This window comes from Danio rerio, chromosome 14, assembly GCF_052040795.2.
Source record: "Danio rerio strain M-AB ecotype USA chromosome 14, GRCz13ab, whole genome shotgun sequence".
In the NCBI taxonomy this organism is placed as follows: domain Eukaryota; kingdom Metazoa; phylum Chordata; class Actinopteri; order Cypriniformes; family Danionidae; genus Danio; species Danio rerio.
In genome coordinates this window covers 28,194,473-28,214,113 of record NC_141034.1, presented here as the reverse complement: position 1 = coordinate 28,214,113, position 19,641 = coordinate 28,194,473, and the positions used below count along the sequence as shown (strand labels likewise).

At 35.3% G+C, this 19,641-nt stretch overlaps 2 protein-coding genes and 1 long non-coding RNA gene across 17 annotated transcripts in view; 2 read left to right on the top strand and 1 right to left on the bottom strand.

Annotated features, from left to right (window-relative positions):
- Window positions 1-16,348, bottom strand: part of LOC141377516 (uncharacterized) — a 113,928-nt gene extending 97,580 nt beyond the window's left edge. For 5 of the 8 annotated variants that reach the window (XR_015507453.1, XR_015507452.1, XR_015507450.1 and 2 more), the window contains exons 1-3: window positions 16,125-16,258; window positions 15,939-15,984; window positions 7,785-7,908 (exon numbers count right to left, since the gene is read on the bottom strand). This is a non-coding gene — a long non-coding RNA (uncharacterized LOC141377516). Of the gene's footprint in view, window positions 1-7,784; window positions 7,909-15,938; window positions 16,071-16,124 lie in introns of those variants that run through there. The other 3 variants (XR_015507448.1, XR_015507447.1, XR_015507449.1) reach the window with 2 other exon arrangements.
- On the top strand, window positions 458-14,657 carry cpeb4a (cytoplasmic polyadenylation element binding protein 4a). 8 transcript variants are annotated; one of them, XR_015506662.1, is made up of 10 exons: window positions 458-530; window positions 1,352-2,523; window positions 3,814-3,904; window positions 4,902-4,925; window positions 5,132-5,308; window positions 7,479-7,568; window positions 7,648-7,928; window positions 9,347-9,461; window positions 9,698-9,879; window positions 11,646-13,673. XR_015506662.1 is itself a non-coding variant. In XM_087280309.1 (10 exons), the coding sequence occupies exons 2-10, from the start codon at window positions 1,414-1,416 to the stop codon at window positions 11,871-11,873; spliced, it is 2,136 nt and encodes a 711-aa protein (XP_087136435.1). In that variant the 5' UTR covers window positions 458-530; window positions 1,352-1,413; the 3' UTR covers window positions 11,874-13,673. The 8 variants fall into 8 exon arrangements, 4 of the variants coding, with proteins under 4 accessions (XP_087136435.1, XP_087136436.1, NP_001338649.1 ...); XR_015506663.1 differs by having other exon boundaries at window positions 458-967; XM_087280309.1 differs by having other exon boundaries at window positions 7,810-7,928.
- Window positions 15,816-19,129, top strand: si:ch211-277c7.7. Its single transcript, NM_001346205.1, has 4 exons — window positions 15,816-16,230; window positions 16,321-16,379; window positions 16,462-16,570; window positions 18,599-19,129. The coding sequence occupies exons 1-3, from the start codon at window positions 15,927-15,929 to the stop codon at window positions 16,567-16,569; spliced, it is 471 nt and encodes a 156-aa protein (NP_001333134.1). The 5' UTR covers window positions 15,816-15,926; the 3' UTR covers window position 16,570; window positions 18,599-19,129.
- The last annotated feature ends 512 nt before the right edge of the window (window positions 19,130-19,641 follow it).

The following is a 19,641-nucleotide window of genomic DNA, read 5'->3' as shown; positions in this document are numbered from 1 at the left end:
GACAGCAAATGTTTATTTTTCATTCAGTCAAGCATGTTGTTGTTTTTTCAAGCCAAGAAAATGCTTAAAATAATCTTTTAAAAAATATTTTCTGTTCTAACCCTTACAAATAATGACAAAGAGGTGCATTGATTCATTTATAGACCCTTTAAAGACATGTGCAGGCAGTCAGTATTCATTCTGCATATTATTTATTGTTATATATATATAGAGTTGTTTAGGAATGTGATCAATGTCAATCTAAGACAGCGTGTAGACTGCAAATATTTAAACATTTCAAACCGGTCGTATATGTATTTACATTCTGGGCAGGTACAGTCACCCTTCTCTCCATGATAGAAAGTAACTGGTTGAGAAGGAGGTGTGGTTGTGATTCTCAGTTCCAATCAAACACCGCGCATTCCCAAACTTGGGCGGAGATTCTACTATACAAGGGCGGGGTTAAAGACGGAAGTTCAACCGGATTGGTCGGTCGCTTGTAACACTCACAAACCATGGTCATCTGCAGCCTGTCCTTGCAACTTGGAAACGTAAGAAAACCTGTATCATTCTCAATGTTGATTCTGAACAGTCTTTAGCAAATCTAGCCAAAAAACGCGTCGAGCGTAAACTGTTGGCCGACGATGACGCGTGATCGTTTTATCCGCTGTCTTGATTAAAACGCCGACTGCGATGCACGGTGTCATTAAGCAAGCAGAACACGAACGCTGGCGTTTGCTGTGAGAGATCTAAAATAATCTAGCGTTGCATATGAAGCAAATGTATTAGAAATTCACCGAGTGTCTTTTGACATCGCACCCGTTGGATTTAATCGACGAGACACTGTAAATGTGAGAATTTATAAGGTAGAATTAGCACCGAGGGGGACACTACCCCTATCGCACATAGACTGAAACGTCATCAACATTTTCCTGTATTTAAATGGTTGAGAGAGAGGAGGTCATTGCTGAAATAAGGAAGAACGCCGGTAGGTCATTTGCTTTTACTTGAAACATTTGCGATGACAATGCTTTGAAAATGCGTGCGTGGAAATCCTCCATCAGCGGGCGTGCTGAATTATTAGATAAGGTGGCCTGTGTCATGATGGTTTGTCGTGATGTGTTTAAAGACGACCCCGTTTTGCTTTGTAGAAATGTTGTCGATGAAATCAACGGTGCACTCCCCTTGGCGTTTCTCAATGCAGCTTGTTTTCCTCCTTTATTCCATAAATATTGATTGCAAAATACATTGATCCATTATTTAACTGTGTTGCTTCTAAATGATGATCATAGATGTGAGTGTGGTGATGAACAGAATATGCACATAATGGTTGAATAATTTGATTCAAGCATTATTTTTTCTCTCACACTAGGGTATTGAGACAAACTGAGGGAATTAAGCACAAGTGAAGATTTACCTGATTAGGCTACATAAATGGGGGATTACGGCTTTCTGGTTAAAAACAACGCCGCAAACAAATCAGTTTTCCCAGTAAGAATCCATCCACAACTGCAGCATACGGTCCACCACCAGACCACTCCACCAAGCCCCCCAGCTTTCATCAGCAACAACAACACTACCAATGGTGGAAGTGTTGGGTCTGCTTGGCTCTTTCCAGCTGTGACGCCCCACTCTAACATGCAAGATGATATTTTGGAGTCTGAGATGTCCAAGGCTCCCCAATTGCAACAAGAGAGTCAGGAAGGACAAGACAAGCAAACACTCTCTCCGCCAGGTCACCAGGAACCACCAGGAATCATATCTGAGTTGGACAATGCCCTGCCAGAGGAGAATCAGCTGGAGAAGGGTACCATGGAGAATGCTAATGGAAAAGAGACGCTGCGGCTTGAATCTCCAGTGTTATCAGGGTTTGACTACCAGGAGACTACTGGAATTGGTACTCTGGCACAATCCAGTAGCTCTTCCTCGTCATCCCTCACCGGCTTTAGCAGTTGGTCCACTGCTATGCCCCCCAATCCCTCCACCTTGATTGAAGAGGTTGGCTTTTTCAATCAGGCTGCTACTACTAACAATGCTCCTCCTCCGCTGCTATTTCAAAGTTTCTCTCATCACACTAGCACAGGATTTGGGGGGAATTTCTCCCACCAGATTGGGCCTCTATCTCAACACCATCCATCTCCTCATCCCCACTTTCAACATCCTCATAATCAACACCGCAGGTCTTCTGCTAGCCCTCATCCACCTCCCTTCTCCCACCGCAGTGCTGCTTTCAACCAGTTGCCCCATCTGGGGAATAACCTAAGCAAGCCTCCATCCCCTTGGGGAAGCTATCAAAGCCCCTCTTCCACCCCTTCCTCGACTTCTTGGAGCCCAGGTGGAGGGTATGGAGGCTGGGGTAGCTCTCAGGGACGGGAATATCGCAGAGGAGGGGTCAATCCCCTCAACTCGATCTCACCTTTAAAGAAGTCGTTCCCAAACAACCAGACCCAAACGCAGAAGTATCCCCGCAACAACTCTGGCTTCAACACTAAACCTTGGATGGAGGATACCATAAACCGCAATGAAAGCATATTTCCATTTCAGGTAACTAAAACTTGATCTTTGCTAGCTGTGTGCTTTTGATGATTTTGATTGGGGACCATTGTTTGGAGTTAATTAGTTTGCAAATGTGTGTGTGTGTGTGTGTGTGTGTGTGTGTGTTGGTGATGAGATGAAAACAAATGTTGCTTTTTTTCTTTCTGCATTTGCTCCCTTTGGCCTAATCTAATCTGATAGTGACAGAGCGCTCATGTGGCCTTTTTGTTAGATAATATAGCTGTGATAGATCAAAGCTTAGATGAGTAAAGCTGTGCTGTTGCTCCACTTCTGGAAGCTGTGAATGTCACTGATATAAAAAGACATGGATGAGTGAGTCAAAGTCAGGGGATGGCACGCAGCACAGGCAACAGGAGGGGAACTGGAAATTGTGATTCTTAGTTAACCACTTATGTCAGCACAATTACCAATTATTCCAGATAAGAACTTTTTCATAAATACCAGGAACTTTTCAAAATGTAGTCAAAGAGGCCTCTGTGTCTGACAGTGGAGCACCCACAGATAATTTCATAAACAATATCTTGTGATTTGAATGTTTTCGGATTTTTAAGACATCATTTCTGAGCTATCTAGCAACTGTGGTACTGTAGCTTGTTGCTGGCATCGGTAAGCTTTACCTGTTACCAGTGAACTGAACTGCATTGTTATATGCTTTGGTACACAGCAAGATTATGTTCCTGCTCAAACCATGGTGGTAACAGTGAAAACGCTCACTGTTTCACATGCTCAGAGTGTCCTCCCAGTTCAGTTTGCTGCCTAATACCAAGAACAAACCTTGTATTGTGTTTGAAAGGCTTTTTCTCTTGGTAAGCACAGGGCTGTTGTGCTAAAACTCCCAAGGGCAAAAGTGCATTTCATCAAAATAAAAGATTTTGTTGTCAATCCAGGTTATGAGGGCACCCAAAATCAGGTGACCAGTGTAGAAATTGTTTGTTTTGCAAAATAAACAGATGTTACACCGAAAATTAACTTTTTCTTTAGGTGTGTAGGCTTAGTGAGCCTTCTACGATGATTTTATTTATCAAATGGCGCTAGTAATGTACATTTCAAACTGTGTCAGACATGAGCTGGATTGAAGGGATCTCGTGAACAAGCTAGATGCAGATTTAACTGATCCTGATGTTCAAGTTCTAAACAAAGCTATACGATTATGCCAGCAGCATGGTGTTTTGAAAACAGTTGATGTTTCTCAAAGTTCTTTGTCCGTTTTGCAAAATCTATTTATTAGTTAAGACTGAATGATGGGGTCTGATCACATATTCCTTGTCATTTTTGCAGGAGCGTAGCCGGTCTTTTGATGGTTTCAGCATGCACTCTCTAGAGAACTCTCTAATCGACATCATGAGAGCCGAACAGGATTCTTTGAAAGGTAATTTGGTAGTAGTCATTGCGTATACTGTAACTTATTTATTCAAGATAGATAATGTTTATTTTAACAAGTAAACATTGCATTTGATGATTAATCATTTGAATTTTTAGGCAAAGGCACAGAAACTTAATTGTCTTATCACTTGTTATAGAATAAATGAGTGCTATATATGTAAATGTATTTTATACATCCTGTATGGAAATGTAGATTTGGTAGCTGGATTTAGATAAGGTTTTTTAGTGCCCCATTTGAATATTTCAGTTTAGATCTAATATGCAATCTCATCTCAAGCACAGCAGTTTTAGTGTATTGTTTGTTCTCTTAAAGCATGTGTTAGATCAGATATACAGTTTTCAATTTATATGTGCTATATTTGTATCATATTTGCTGTATCAATGCTTGATTTACAGCCAAATAGAAACTGACATGCAAGCTACTGTAACCTTTTGCTGCATTTAAGTAACATACACATCTCCACTTTCTAAGTTACAGTTTTGTGATTTATTGATGCCATAGGATGAGTTTTTCAGAAAGCACAGCCACAGATGTGCACAAGGCATTGAAATGCTTTCTCAATATATCAACTAAGCTCCCTTCAGGATTTGAAGGCTAACCTAGGACAAACAGTAAAGAGTTTGACATGTAGTTTCTGCACAAACCTGGTTTGGTGTTTCCACACCTTTTATATATGCTAATGTAAACATTTTAGTCATAGTGAAACATAATATTAATGAATACTTAATTTAACAAAATATATTTAATTAAACCAAAAATGTGGTAAACCAAATTATATTGTATTTTCTTGTTCATAATAGGATAGCGGTTACCTTATGCTCTCCAATTGTGCTCTTAAATGTTTATAATATTGACTATTTTAATACTGGTAATAAATTTTACCAACAGTGTTTGGTAGCGTTTGACTATTTAATAGCATCTGATAGCAATTTCTAAGTGTTTCCTAATAAGACACTTTTATTTTGTCCTATTTGACATGCAGCAAGGAATTATGGGAGGCGACGAGGTAAAGTTCTCAGAATTACATTTAAATCTTTGATCTGTTGGTTCATGTCATTTCTTTTCAAGTTACAGCATGCCTTATGTTAAATTGTGTTGGTTGCCTAGGCAGGTCTTTTGTACTCTTGTTGTGTTTAGAGTCTTTGCTCATTGTATTCAAATGAGGAAGTGTATTAATTACACTGAATGGATTTTGGGGCTATTTTGTGGCAGGTCACTCATCATTGTTTCCCATGGAGGATGAGCGGAGTTATGGCGAAGATGAGAGGTCTGATCAGAGTCTGAGTGGACTGGGCTCACCACACAGTTTCCCTCACCAGAATGGTGAACGCATCGAGCGATATTCTCGCAAAGTCTTTGTTGGTGGTTTACCTCCAGACATAGACGAAGGTATTAAGAAATAAAAGGTGTCAGTCATACAAATAAATTAGCTCTAAAAAAACGATTGCAGTGTTATACTCAGTCAAAATATATTGACTAGTGTTTTTATATGTTAAACTGCAAAAAGACTATTTAAATATGAAGTCTGCATGTTAATGTCAATGGTGAGGTTTCACTTACTATATCCATATTCAAGCATGCTTGATGCTTTTAGCATTTTTACCATCTGTTGTCTGCCTTTATAAAGTGACAATGAATATTTACTGCTCTGAGTGTCACTATGTATAATTTGGCATCTTATGATGTTATATGTACACAAACACAAAAAATAATTTGCAGATTTACTTCTCTAAGTACTGGTAGTAATAATAAAATTAACAGGAATAATGGAGAATTTGAAAGTAGAGCTTCATAGGGTTTAAGTTGTCAAATTGAAGTCTCATGATTTGAATTAGCTGGAAATATTACCATTTATTTTAACCAATAAAAATGAGTCAGGGAAAATGTAAAGCTGGGGAAAATGTTTTTTTAATAAAAAAAAAACAAAACCTGAAAGCAAGCTGAATTTGACGAGAAAATAGACCAGATTTCATAGTGCCCTAATATATACAGTGCACCCAGAAAGTACTCATAACGCTTCACTTTTTCCACATTTTTTGTTACAGCCTTATTCCAAATTAGAATAAATTAATTGATTTCCCCAAAATTCTACATGTAATAACACATTGTGAAAAAAGATTTTTTGAAACAGTTGAAAATGTATTAAAAATAAAAAACTTGAAAGATCACATGTACATAAGTATTCACAGCCTTTGCTCGATATTTTGTTGATGCACCTTTGGTGGCTATTACAGCCTCAAGTCTTTTTGAATATGTTGCCACAAGCTTGGTACACCCGTCTTTGGGAATGTTTGCCCATTCCTCTTTGCAGTATCTCTCAAACTCCAACAGGTTGTATGGGAAGCAACGGAGTACAGCCATTTTCAGATTTCTCCAGAGATGTTCAATATGATTTGGGTCTGGGCTCTGGCTGGGCCACTCAAGGACATTCACAGAGTTGTTGTAAAGACACTTCATTGATATTTTGGCGGTGTGCTCTGGGTCATTGTCCTGCTGGAAGATGAAACATCATCTCAGTCTAAATTCAAGAGCACTCTGAAGCAGGTTTTCATTTAGGATGTCTTTGTGCATTGCTGCATTGATGATGAGCGGTGCCTGTTTTTCTCTGAACTCTTTGAAGTGAATGCCAGGCATTACGTTTAGTCTCATCAGACCAGAGAATTTTGTATTATGATCAGAATGTATCTTATGATCAGAGTTCTTCAGATGCTTTTTGGCAAATTCCAGGAGGGGAGTGGCTTCCGTCTGGCCACTCAACTATACAGGCCTGTGGTGAATTGCTGCACAGATGGTTGTCCTTCTGTAAGATTCTCCTCTCTCCACAGTAGAACGCTGAAGCTCACACAGAGTGACCATTGGGTTATCGATCACCTCCCTGACTAAGGTCCTTCTCCTTCGATTACTCTGCTTAGATAGCCGGCTAGCTCTTGGAAGAGTCTTGGTGGTTCCAAACATCTTCCACTTACAGATGGAGGCCACTGTGCTCATTGGAACTTTCAGAGTAGAAGAAATTTTTCTGTAACCTTTCCCAGCCTTGTGCCTCAAGACAATCCTGTCTTAGAGGGCTTCAGACAATTCCTTTGTCTTCATGCTTGGTTCGTGCTTTGACGTGTACTGTCAACCGTGGGACCTTATATAGACAGGTGTATGCCTTTTTCAAATCATGTCCAATCAACTGAATTTACCACAAGTGAACTCCAATTAACCTGCTGAAACGTCTCAAGAATGATCAGTGGAGACAGAATGTACCTGAGCTCAAATTAGAGCTTCACGGCAAAGGCTGTGAATACTTGTGCACGTGATTTTTCAGGTTTTTTATTGTTAATAAATTTGCAACAATTTAAAATATTTTTTCATATGTCATTATTATGGGGTATTGTGTGTAGAATTTTGAGCAAATTAATGAATTTAATGCATTTCTGTAACGTAAAAAAATCTGTGAAGCACTATGAATACTTTGTGTATGTACTGTGTTGTTTTTAATTTTATTATTATTTCTTTTTTATATTGTGCAGCAACCAAAACAAATTCTTCATATGTATTGTGTATGCAATTTCAGATGAGATAACTGCCAGTTTCCGACGCTTTGGACATTTGTTTGTGGACTGGCCCCACAAGGCAGAAAGCAAATCTTATTTTCCACCTAAAGGTGAGTTTCAGAATCATTTGCAAGGACTGCACACTGAATAAGAAATGAGTCATGCAGACATCAGCTTCTTTTGTTTCAGTTCAATTCTGTACTGCTAAGTGGGTGTGTAGATGGCAAACCCATTGTTTAAAGCTGAACTCAAGATGAATATCACCACTGGAAAAGCTGCAGGTCAAGGTTATTGTGAGTGACTGGTTGCTTTTTTTGCCTACATACTCTGAGTGAACCTGTTGTCTTTCAGGTTATGCGTTCCTCCTGTTTCAAGACGAGAGCTCAGTCCAGGCACTGATCGACGCCTGTATGGAAGAGGATGGGAAGCTGTATCTCTGTGTTTCCAGCCCTACAATCAAAGACAAACCAGTAAGATTCAATATGGAAGATTGTATATCCTTAGTATTTGTGATGAACCACAAAAAAAAAAAAAAAGAAGAAGAAGAGGAATATCAATTCACAAATTCAGTTCTTTTTTTTTTTTTGTTTTTTACAGCAGAAACGAATGCTATTATATTTGCTTTGGAATACATAGCCTATGAAACAATTTTTTTTAATCATAGATTCAAAGTCTTGTCTTTATGATTTTTAGTAATTCTCATCTGGAACTAGTGAAGATTTATCACACACTTTTAAAATTAAATTTTCAGTTAAAATTCAACTTGACAGTGATCACCCCAGGTACACGTCATGTGCTTAATTCAATGTTAAATGCTAAAAATCTGAGTTTGAATGCCCTTTTACATGACATTTATTGCCATACTATTGAAAGAAGCAGCAGATAGTTCACCTATCAGCCTAACACGCATCAATGATTCAGCATTTACAATTAACAATATAAAAGAGGTTTAATATGTATTAATTAGATTATGTTTTGTTTCGTCTGGTGTAAACAGTCAAAATGCTCATCAACGCAAATTGTGTTGTTAGGACACGGGGTTACAATGTAACCTGCTTAGCTATTGTTTACGCTCGTAATGTGTGTGTGTGTGTGTGTGTGTGTGTGTGTGTGTATATATATATATATATATATATATATATATATATATATATATATATATATATATATATATATATATATATATATATATATATATATATATATATATATATATGCTAATTAATAACCTCATGTGGAACAATGAGTCTGTCTCTTCAGAGTCTGCTACTATCCACTGGAGGTCGCATTTGGTCACGGGCACATGTTCCTTTGAATGAATGAATGAATGCATGAAATGCGCTGTTTTCCACCAAGGCAACCCAGGGTGGTAAAATATAATGGGCTAAACTGGCATTGGGCGAGTTAAAAAGAACTAAAACCAAGATAGCTTTCTGGCATGGAACGCCCATTTTCAAAGCAGAGTATGTGACTTCAGCATTGTTTTTTTCGGATGAACTAGAATGTTCACTTGGCAAATTTCTTAAATATCTGCAAACATATTATTATGTTGTTTTATGCTTTAAAAGAGTCAAAAACTAACATGCAGCACCTTTTAATACTGTTAATCCAAATGCAGTTTAGAGTTTTTAGCAAAATAAATGTTAAAAGTTTAATATTTCTATCTGCAGACCGTATTCCTTTTTCTTACCATGACAATACAAACAAACCATCAGTAAAATATTAAAAGCCTGTTGTTCTGGTCCTATTTATTTTTAAGCTTCTGTGAAAGCAGTCGGAGCATTTTAAAGTGGAAAAAAAAACAAGCTTCATTGTTTTGATGACATTTCACTGGTGTTTGCTGTATAGAAAATGGCGAACTAATGGTTTTATGTTTGTGTATCTTTAGGTCCAGATACGACCCTGGAATTTGAACGACAGTGATTTTGTGATGGATGGCTCTCAGCCCCTTGACCCTAGAAAAACAATCTTTGTTGGGGGAGTTCCACGACCTCTACGAGCTGGTTTGTTTGGCTTCCAGATATTTCCAGGAACTGTCAAAAGTTTTCTTTTTAGTTAACACAGTAAATCCAATCTATTTGTTTCAGACCATGTGAAGTCTAGTACATTTAAATGTTTTCATGTTGTTGTATACTGATTTTTACATTATGCACTTGAAATTGTTTTAAAAGCCATTTTAAATGTGATTCTTCCACTTATTATAATCCTTTTTTTTTCAATTGTTGTTTTTTCATCACAGTGGAACTGGCGATGATTATGGACCGACTGTATGGCGGGGTGTGCTATGCTGGCATTGACACAGACCCTGAGCTGAAGTATCCAAAAGGGGCTGGACGGGTGGCCTTCTCCAATCAGCAGAGCTACATTGCTGCTATCAGCGCTCGCTTTGTGCAACTGCAACATGGAGAGATCGATAAACGGGTGAGAGTGGGGGTTAGAGCTTAAAGCAATGTAATTTATGCAAACTGATATAGTCAAGCCCTTTTTGCTTAACTTCTGCTAGTTCTTCCTTATATCAAATTTCAGCTCCATCTACCACAGATCTGTTCACCTGATGTAGCTATTTTTCTATTCTCTGAATCTCTCTGTGTGATCAGATCGTTCAGTTTAGTTTTTGTGAAGTAGTCAGCATTTATTGCTCAGCAATCCATTTTCAAATGGGTGTATGTCTGGTTCCTAAGGTTACTCTATTAAAATATTTCAATTTAAATGAAGCCACAGAACAGTTGTTTTGTTTATTTGTTACTATTTGAATAATTACTTTGAAAAAAAAAAAAATCCCATCTTAGTTTTTTTCTGGCTAAAAAAGATGGATTGTTTACTGTAAATTACATTTCATAATGCATTGCAACTGTTTACTTGTTTAAATTGGGAGTGTCAAACTCAAATTAAGTTGAGAGAGTGTCCCCATGTACTGGCTGAATTTGTTAAACTTTAGTGCTTACAGTAACCACCATCATTTACTCATTTATTTTCTTTACGGCTTAGTTCCTTTAACAATCCAGATTCGCCACAGTGGAATGAATAGCACATGTTTTGCACAGCGAATGCCCTTTCAGCTGCAACCAATCTCTGGGAAATATCCACACACACTCATTCACAACCACACACTACGGACAATTTAGCCTACCCAATTCACCTGTACCGCATGTCTTTGGACTGTGGGGGAAACCGGAGCACCCGGTTTATAAAGTTTAGTTTTGTACGCGAGGCATTATAGGGTCACTAACTGCATTTTAATACACTTCATATAGTGGATGTTCATAGACTGGACGTGTATCTTGCATATACATTGCTAAAACCACAATTATTATATTCTAGCAGACATTAGCTTTGCTTCCATCCAAAGATGTTAATTAAATTTATGCACATAACTGGAATATTGCATAAAAGACGTGCAAATAAAGCAGCGTTTTCATCCAATGAGTCGAAGAACAAAATTGTCACTTCCTGAGTAACTGGTGCCAAATATAAAAAGTAAAAACAGAATTTACTGTGGTAGGAGAAGCTGCATGAGTCTTTTTATTATTTAATAAATGACTCCGAAGACTGTATGCCGACACACAATGAACGCGTGGTGGCATTTAAAGGCGTCAGACGCAGAGCACAGACACTCTTGACAATTCTGGAGGTAATTAATAATATCATAACACTAATACTGAAATGGTTCAGGCGTTTTAGAATGACCAAAACAACATTTCAGATGTTTTACAATGTGCTCGGCCTGCTGAATTGTCCATTCACACACATTTTAATCATCACATGATATATATAACAAAATAGTTTTATTTTTAATGTACATACTGAAATGTGTTTCGTAAAAGTGTTTCCATCATAGTTTATGCACATCTTTTCTTATAGAATAAAAAGTTGATCCTCCACATTTATGCGCATGTTTTTTTTATGTGCTTTTTCAAAATGTATGTGCATCTTGCTATTTTCATCATAGCTCCTCCTTTTCTGTTGTAAGCTGTGCCTCAAAATATTGCAGAGAACGAATTTTTTTTTTAATGAATTTTTTTTTTTTATATATATTTTTGCTTGAATAATTTTCCATGGGCCATTTAAGATACCTTGTTTGACACCCCTGGTTTAAACGGATTATGGTCTTCATTCTTTTGTTCTTCATGGTCAGGACTAGCCTGCTACTGCATTTTTGCTAAGCTAAAAGTGTCTGCCTTTTCCAGGTGGAAGTAAAGCCATATGTACTGGATGACCAGCTGTGTGATGAGTGTCAGGGCACGCGTTGCGGGGGCAAGTTCGCTCCGTTCTTCTGTGCTAATGTCACTTGTCTTCAATACTACTGTGAATACTGCTGGGCAGCCATTCACTCGCGTGCCGGACGTGAGTTTCACAAGCCTCTAGTGAAGGAGGGAGGAGACCGGCCTCGCCACATCTCCTTCCGCTGGAACTGATCCGGGACGTCAAGGCTGTGCTATTCGTATACATGCACTTTTCATTTTGCTAAGTCCTTTTTATTTCGAGTTCTTTTTTAAGTCTAAAAAATTGTATTTATTCTTAAGTTTTTAATTTTTTTTGCAGAAGAGAATGCTAAAAGAAAATGGTGTAATCCTGATTTTTGTTGAAAAGCTACATTGGTGCGCATGAAGACTTGAATGCATTAGATTTAAAAATATAGATGTTTAGCCTGACTTGACTCTGAATTACTGTTCTATCTTTATTCTCTCGGAGCCTCATCTTCTGTTCGTAATGGGTCACATTTTCACTTGAAGGCTATTCACAAAGAGGCTGGAAATGTAAGGATTCAAGTCTCGTTCATATGACTTTAATGTTGAGGTTTGCTATTTCAATGACTAATCTTAAATGGTTGCATGGCAAATACGGAATCTTCTAGTTACTCCTTTCAAACAAACGCATAGTAGCAGCTTGCAAAAGACCACAAGCTATCGTACGAATGATATAAAATGACATATTTTTCTTTAAGGGGTCTATTCAGGAATGATTATGTGGACTGGTTCTAACATGCAGATCTTTGTGATTTAGCAGGAAAATGATGTAGTTGTCAAAATCCTTTAGAGGTTGTTCTCCTAAATGCTCAGACACAGGCTTTCCAATCCTGTAGCATTATATACAGATTGCTATTAAACTACATCCAAGATACCTGTAACGTAATCAAGCGTAGATGACCCTGAGGCAGGTTAAAGGACAGTAGAGATGCAGTGATAAAAGCTGTGACTGTATGTTGTGCTTGGTGCGCAGGATTTTAGTCAGGCAAACCAAAGATGAGCCTTAGAGATATCCTACTGTCTGTGGTTATACAATGAAGATTATATAAATATAATATATACATCTACAGGATAGAAAGTTTAAAAATGTAATTGGTTTGACGGATTAAAAACATAATTCTATTAACTTAAGTATTTATGATTCTTGTAATGGTTATGGCAGTAACTTTGGCTCATTTGTCAGGGATTTTGTGCTAAAAGCTAACTCAGTGTCGTAGTATTTGCTAATGAGAAATTACCTTGTGTTGCATTGATGATAGTGTTTTACTGCATGGGTTTTGCCATGGGTTCATTGGTGTTCTAACTGAGCATTGCAGTAGCTGAGCACATTTCAAAGAATTTGAAAAACAAATATTATTTTTTACATGGTCTGCTGATTTTTGTACTGTGTTTTATAGCTAATTATTTTGTCATGGACGTAAAACCATTATGCACTACTTTTCTAAATATTGTTTTTCAAGTCACTTTTTTCCACAAATGGAAAGTCCTTTTGTGATAACTTTTTTTTTCACTTGTTGAATATAGATTTTGTACCTTTTGTTACTAAGAGATCTGGTTATAACGCAAGCGCATACCTTAAAGAAAAGAAAATGCTAATATAATTTTGTTTAGGTTTCTATGTATTTACGTGCTGAAATCCCTAGATTGTCGCATATATGAATATATATATATTTAGGTGACTGTATTGTTGAAACTAATATCTAATATTTGCAAAATGCAAACAGTGTTCATTTCTGTCTTAATGGGCAAAGTAAATAATCTAGCATGACACAAATTCCTTAAAATGTGTGGTACATGTAGAAAAACAAATATATACCTATCTGGTACCTACCCGTTATCAGTTATGAGAATGATGATAATCCCTCATTATTGGCTTTAGAAAATAATTAACAATGTAAATTAGAGTAATGTTAGGATGCACCTTGTATCACAATAATGAATGTTCCATATTAAAAATATTAATGTTTACTGTTGTGTATAATTCAGAGAGGCAACAAGGTAAAGTTAATTCAGTAGGTACGCATGAGCTAAATCTAAGTTATGGTTTCATTCTTTTAATAGTAGTTTAATTTCAAACCTTTTGCCATGTTGTGGGAAACATTTAGCCACATTTTCAGTTGTGTACCTTCCCCATGCACAAACGGTGCATAACCCATGTTACTGTATTTACTAGTTGACAAAAAGAGGGTGATTAGTCACGTATTGATTCAGGGTTTACTTGAAAACACTTTCAAAATATTGACAGTGAGATCTGTGCAATACTTTTCCCCCAGAGACCTACTTTTAATATAAACTACGTGCAAATCCATTACTTCTACACCTCAAGAACCCTCCTTCAGCCATCATATCCTTTATCGTTCTCTGATTTATACCGTAAAAAAAGAACTACTTAATATATATATATATATAGGTGTTTTTACTTTTATGTATTCACATATTTTCCTACTTGAGTTCATGCTACTGTGATTACAAACTATGTAAATATTAAGTGAATAATGTTTTGACCATTTACTGATATATTTTTAATTGGAATGTAATAATTGTCATTTTGATTATAGTTTTTGATCAGTACACTTAGATTTTCTAGTTTTAATAATCACTATATTGTGCTTCATGTCTACAGAAGGATAAGAAACAAAATATCAGAAAACTATCTATGTAACTGCTTATTTAAATTTACATAGTTTATAACTGTGTATGGGAAGGTGTATTTATCAATAGATTTTTATAAGAGGAATAATTTTTTTGCTATGTCATTTCTAAGTTTTAATTTTTATATTTTAAATCCATATGGAGTTATGTAAAGAGAAAAAAATATCATTTTATAGTTGGGTTAGTCATACATGTGCTTTGGTAGTTGAGTCTTGATTATTTGCGGTTAAATATTTATAACAGAATGCTTAAAGTATTTGTAATGTGAAATGTTGAATGAATAAACTTGATTGCAGGAAATGACGTGGGTCTCGTCCATTTAAAGGAATGGAACATGGTAGAAAAATGTACCTGTAATTAATGTTAATTTAACTCAACCTTCAAAAGTGTAAGGCATCATCTTTTGATAGAGCGCAGTTGGAAATGCATTAAGCTGCTGGCACGTTGTCTGAGAATGGGGTCAACCCTATTTTTAGCTTCTTTGAGGCAGCATGCAAAAACAACATTATGATTATGATGAGGACAAAACAGTGAGACCTTGATTCTGGAATTACTGAGATTGATTATTTGTACTATAATGTAAGGCCATATTAATGGATCTTTTATGAAGGTATGCATGAGATATGCAAATTGGTACTTCTAACGCAATACTGGCAGCCCTTTGTGCTATAATGCACATTATTTTATATGTGTGTATATATAAAAACTGAGTTTATATTAAATCTGAATAAGGTTTTTAATGCAGGCACTAAAGGCCGCCTTCACCATTATTGCAGATGGAAAAAGCGCCCTCTGGCGTGACTTTTGTTAATGCATAAAAACAAGTGAACATCCATTTATAATTATTTTTATGTCCAAATCAATTATATTGCAGTTTGATTTGATTTATAATAAGGTTTATCAAACAATCTATGTACTACGTTCGTTGTGTTAATCAAAATAACATTTTGTTATTTAGATTAGTATCTCGACTGATTTTTTTTTTAAGTAAATGTTAAATATTTTGTGATTTTTATTTTTCATAACTCAACATATTTCACAATTCATACCTATTTACAATACTTTTCACTGAGAGCCTATTTAATAAATTACAATTGCTTGAATGGTGAAAAGGCAGCACAAAATTAGTGTGTTAGGAAATATAAAATGAAAAGAATTTCATAATTCATCAGTGTGTCGTCATAAAGCATGAAACATGCCACTGGAAACATATTTGATGTAAAACTAATGGGGAGTTTTATGTAACGTTAAATGAACAATGGAACAAAATGACAGAAAAACAATTAATTGCGTAACGTTACATATTCTGTCTCTGCCACAATTAAGTCGTGGATCTGAAACAAAATAATATTTGATAACATTTGTGGACAAATATCGCTTATTAATGAACTGTTATTTTTGCATTTACTGCTCCTTTAAGGGCCTACAGTATAGTAGCGTTTGTGCCGCCATTTTAATACATGATAGTACTGTTGATTAACTCGTGACCTTTCTAAGAAACTTCTGTCCCTTTTCTCAACACGCGAACTACTTTATTTTGTAAAGTCAAGATTTGTGTCGCCGTTTAAAATGTCAACTTACCGTAAACTGCTTTACACACCGCTCTTTGGTTCTCAGCCGTTCCAACCTGACAAGAAAACAGGACGAAACGGAGAAAACAAACTGAGAAAGAAAATGAACACGATGACTCAAGAGGGAACTCCACTTATGTTTGACACTAGTCCTGAAATAACACCATGCTTTTCAAGAAAGGTGAAAATACACCACCTTTTGAGGGTTTACTCGAATGTGGGGATCTCGAAGAAAAAGTCGTCGGTTAATCTGAGAGAATCTAACGGCAGAAAACCACAGCGCGCCAGACATACAGCGAGAGGTCTGTGAGGTCAAACAACACATTTTGCATAACGTTACTCTGTTAATGTACAGAAACGTTAGAATATAAATGTGCTTATGCTTTTTGTAGAGCCATTATCTGATGATTTTGTGTTTCCGTCAAGAAGGACTCGAAGCGAAAATAAAATGGTGGGTTTAGTACGATTTCAGAGATTTACGGCATTTTATTTTTGTGACCTGTTTCTTTTCTTTTTTTTTACCTCATTGTCAGGCCCAAACAAAACAGGATGTGTTGAGGACGATCAAGAGAATGGTAGAGGAGAACAGGGTCACCAGAGTGCGATTACTCGCCTTGAGGCAGATGAGCAGAAGCAAATGAGGTTTGCATTTGTCTGCAGGAAAAAGTACATCATAAAAACTAACTTGCGTCAATGTTTGCACACCCTCATGTTTCACGCCCGTGTGATTAATTTTTCTTTTCATGAAACAAAAAACAGCATTTTTAGAGTCTTCATTTGAACTACGTGTTAATATTTATTTTTCGTGGGGGAAAAAAAAAAAAAAAAAAAAAAAAAAAAAAAATATATATATATATATATATATATATATATATATATATATATATATATATATATATATATAGCCTAAAAATTAAAACAGCTAGAATAAGTCTGTAGGTATTTGTGTTTAGGCTCTATGATTATGTGCATATGATTTTGGCTCAGTTATAACAGACTAAAGTTTATGTTTAAGAAAAAGCTGTGTAAAGAAAATGTTGAGAATAAAATATTGACCATAGTTATCTTACTTTTTTGTTTTACCTGACATTAATATATTAATTAATATTTAATACAGTGGAAGTCAGAGTTATTAGCCTTCCTAAATTATTAGTGCCCTTGTTTATTTTTCCTCAGTTTCTGTTTAACGGAGAAAAGATTTTCTTAACACATTTCTAAACATAATAGTTCTTAATAACTCATTTTTAATAACTGATTTATCTTTACCATGATGACAGTGCATAAATATTTTATTAGATATTTTTCAAGACACTTCTATACAGCTTAAGGTTAATTAACAACTAGGTGAACTAGGCAGGTTAGGGCAATTAGGCAAGTTTTTGTATAATGGTGGTTTGTTCTGTAGACTATCGGAAAAAATATATAGCTTAAAGGGGCTAATGATTTTGACCTTAATAATGTTTTTTTTTTTAATTAAAAACTGCTTCTAGCCATTTATTTATTCTAGCCAAAGTAAAACAAATGAGATTTTACTCCAGAAGAAAAAAATATTATCAGACAAATTGTGAAAATTTTCTTGCTCTGTTAAACATCATTTGGAAAATGGGTGTGGTTTAATAATTCTGATTTCAACTGTATATATTAGTCTTAAGCCTTTAACTGCCTGCTCTACCAAATGGTTGACTATATTTTGACTGTTTTAAAAAACGACTGTTAAAGTCATTTAAAGGATGACTTTTAAATAATGGTTTACACGCAGCATTGTTACAAAACAAAAACAAACAAACAAACTACTGTTGCACTACTACAATTAATTTGCTTTTGTTTTTTGGTAATAAACAATAACAAAAAAAAAAACAAGAAAACATGTTACCGGATGTCCGCGAGGTTTAAAAAAGTATTAAAAGTTGATAAATCAATGTAGAGAAATTTAAGGCCCTTAAAAAGTATTAAAAAGGCTATTTTGCATGGTATTAAATTTTGTATAATTTTTGATTGTGTAATGTATGGTTGTATACTAAAGTTTGCATGAATTAAAGCTGTGAATATCAGGATGTTGTGTAATTATGAAATCAATAAAATCCCACTATAGATTTAGCTAAAATCAATAGATTTTGTTTCAGTATATAAATAATGTTTTAGTTCTAGATTATTTTCTTACATTAATATTTAGTAAAATATACAGTAAGTTAAAAACTTTCCAGTGTTTCCGGTTGAAAAGTGGTTATAAGGTCTTTAGGAAAGAGTCTTAAAAAAGGCCATAAAATGTATTTAATTTTACTTTCTGATTCCTGTATATACTCGGAGTTAAATGAGAATCTGAAATATTTTATGGCATACTTCAAAAAATAAATGATTCAATATTCAAAAATGTTTTATTTTGATTGTTTTTAAATAAACTGGTCTTACACTTCATATTTTCAGATTTTTCATAGTATATGTATTAATTCCGTCACTTTTACCATAAACCGACATATCAACCATTTGGTAGAGGCTGATATTTGAGAAATTATGAGATGTGTTGAAAAAATGCATTAGTGTTAACTAGCGACATTAGGAGTTAAATGCAGTCCATTTTTTTTCTTGGTGGGGCAGTTAAAGGGTTGACAAGGCCAAAATACTTATGTTAATTAATTTAATTTTAATTTGTGTTCCATATTTCATTTTTAGGTGGTACCACATGAAAAGAACATTAAAAAGGAAAAGACATTCCTCTGTGTACATGCCAGTGCCTTTTGTAAGCTAGAGAGGGAATTTGTTGATCCTTTAACTTTCTGTTAATTGCTCTAAAAAAGTCAATATATGTTACACATTTTCAGAACTAAATTAAATGCTCTGGAGGAAACTAGTATGTCTGACAGATCACCACTAGATGGTGATATTTCCTAAATTAAGAGCAGCTGAAGAAATTGGTTTGAGGTTCACATTAAAATATTTATTTATTTATTTATTTATTTATTTATTTATTTATTTATTCACTTGCAATTGTAAGTATTTTAGAGGTAATTTATTATCTTTTCAATATTTATTGATAAGTATTTATTGATTTTTATATGTAGACCTATATTTTGGGCTAATTCATGCCAGTAATTCAAGTAACTTAACTTTTAATGACTGTGTTCACCCATAAAATGCTGATTTAACACTTCAGTGTTGCTGTGAATATTTGTTATGGTGTTGACCACATTGTGTTTGTTGCTAGTTGCTTGTTTAAAAAAGTAAATTTATTAAAATACTGATTGTCTATCATCATTACATCTATTTATTTTTATTTGCTTCTGGAGGATCAAAACATGCTGAAATCAATCATCACTAAAGATTTAACCAACAAATAAAAATAAATTGCATTCGATTTCCATGGTAGAAGTAGATCAACATGTTGCTTGTGCAGGTTGTGGGTTTGTGGCATAAGACATCTAATAGAGAAGCTTTTATCAAGAACATGACCTCAGACATTTAAATTGAGACATATTAATCATGTTGTCAGACCAAGTCTGTATAATGAGCAATAAACCCCAAGCTTGATTTCAGACAATGATGCTTATAGTTTAGGCCCCTCTCCTGGGCGCCTGCGATGATTATGTGTTTTCTTTGAGCATCAGCTAAATAACAGTGGGTAGATCTCTAAGATTAAATACAGGTTAAATGCAACTACTGTAAATGTTTGTTGTAGATTAGGATCAATTTTAGAACTCGAGCAAAAAAAAAAAAAT

Coding starts and splice junctions, on each gene's coding strand:
- cpeb4a (XM_087280309.1), top strand. CDS start 1,414: ATGGGGGATTACGGCTTTCTGGTTAAAAACAACGCCGCAAACAAATCA. Junction 2,524..3,813: donor AAAGCATATTTCCATTTCAG/GTAACTAAAACT, acceptor TCATTTTTGCAG/GAGCGTAGCCGGTCTTTTGA. Junction 7,569..7,809: donor ATCTTATTTTCCACCTAAAG/GTGAGTTTCAGA, acceptor GTTGTCTTTCAG/GTTATGCGTTCCTCCTGTTT.
- si:ch211-277c7.7 (NM_001346205.1), top strand. CDS start 15,927: ATGTCAACTTACCGTAAACTGCTTTACACACCGCTCTTTGGTTCTCAG. Junction 16,231..16,320: donor CGCCAGACATACAGCGAGAG/GTCTGTGAGGTC, acceptor TGCTTTTTGTAG/AGCCATTATCTGATGATTTT. Junction 16,380..16,461: donor CTCGAAGCGAAAATAAAATG/GTGGGTTTAGTA, acceptor CCTCATTGTCAG/GCCCAAACAAAACAGGATGT.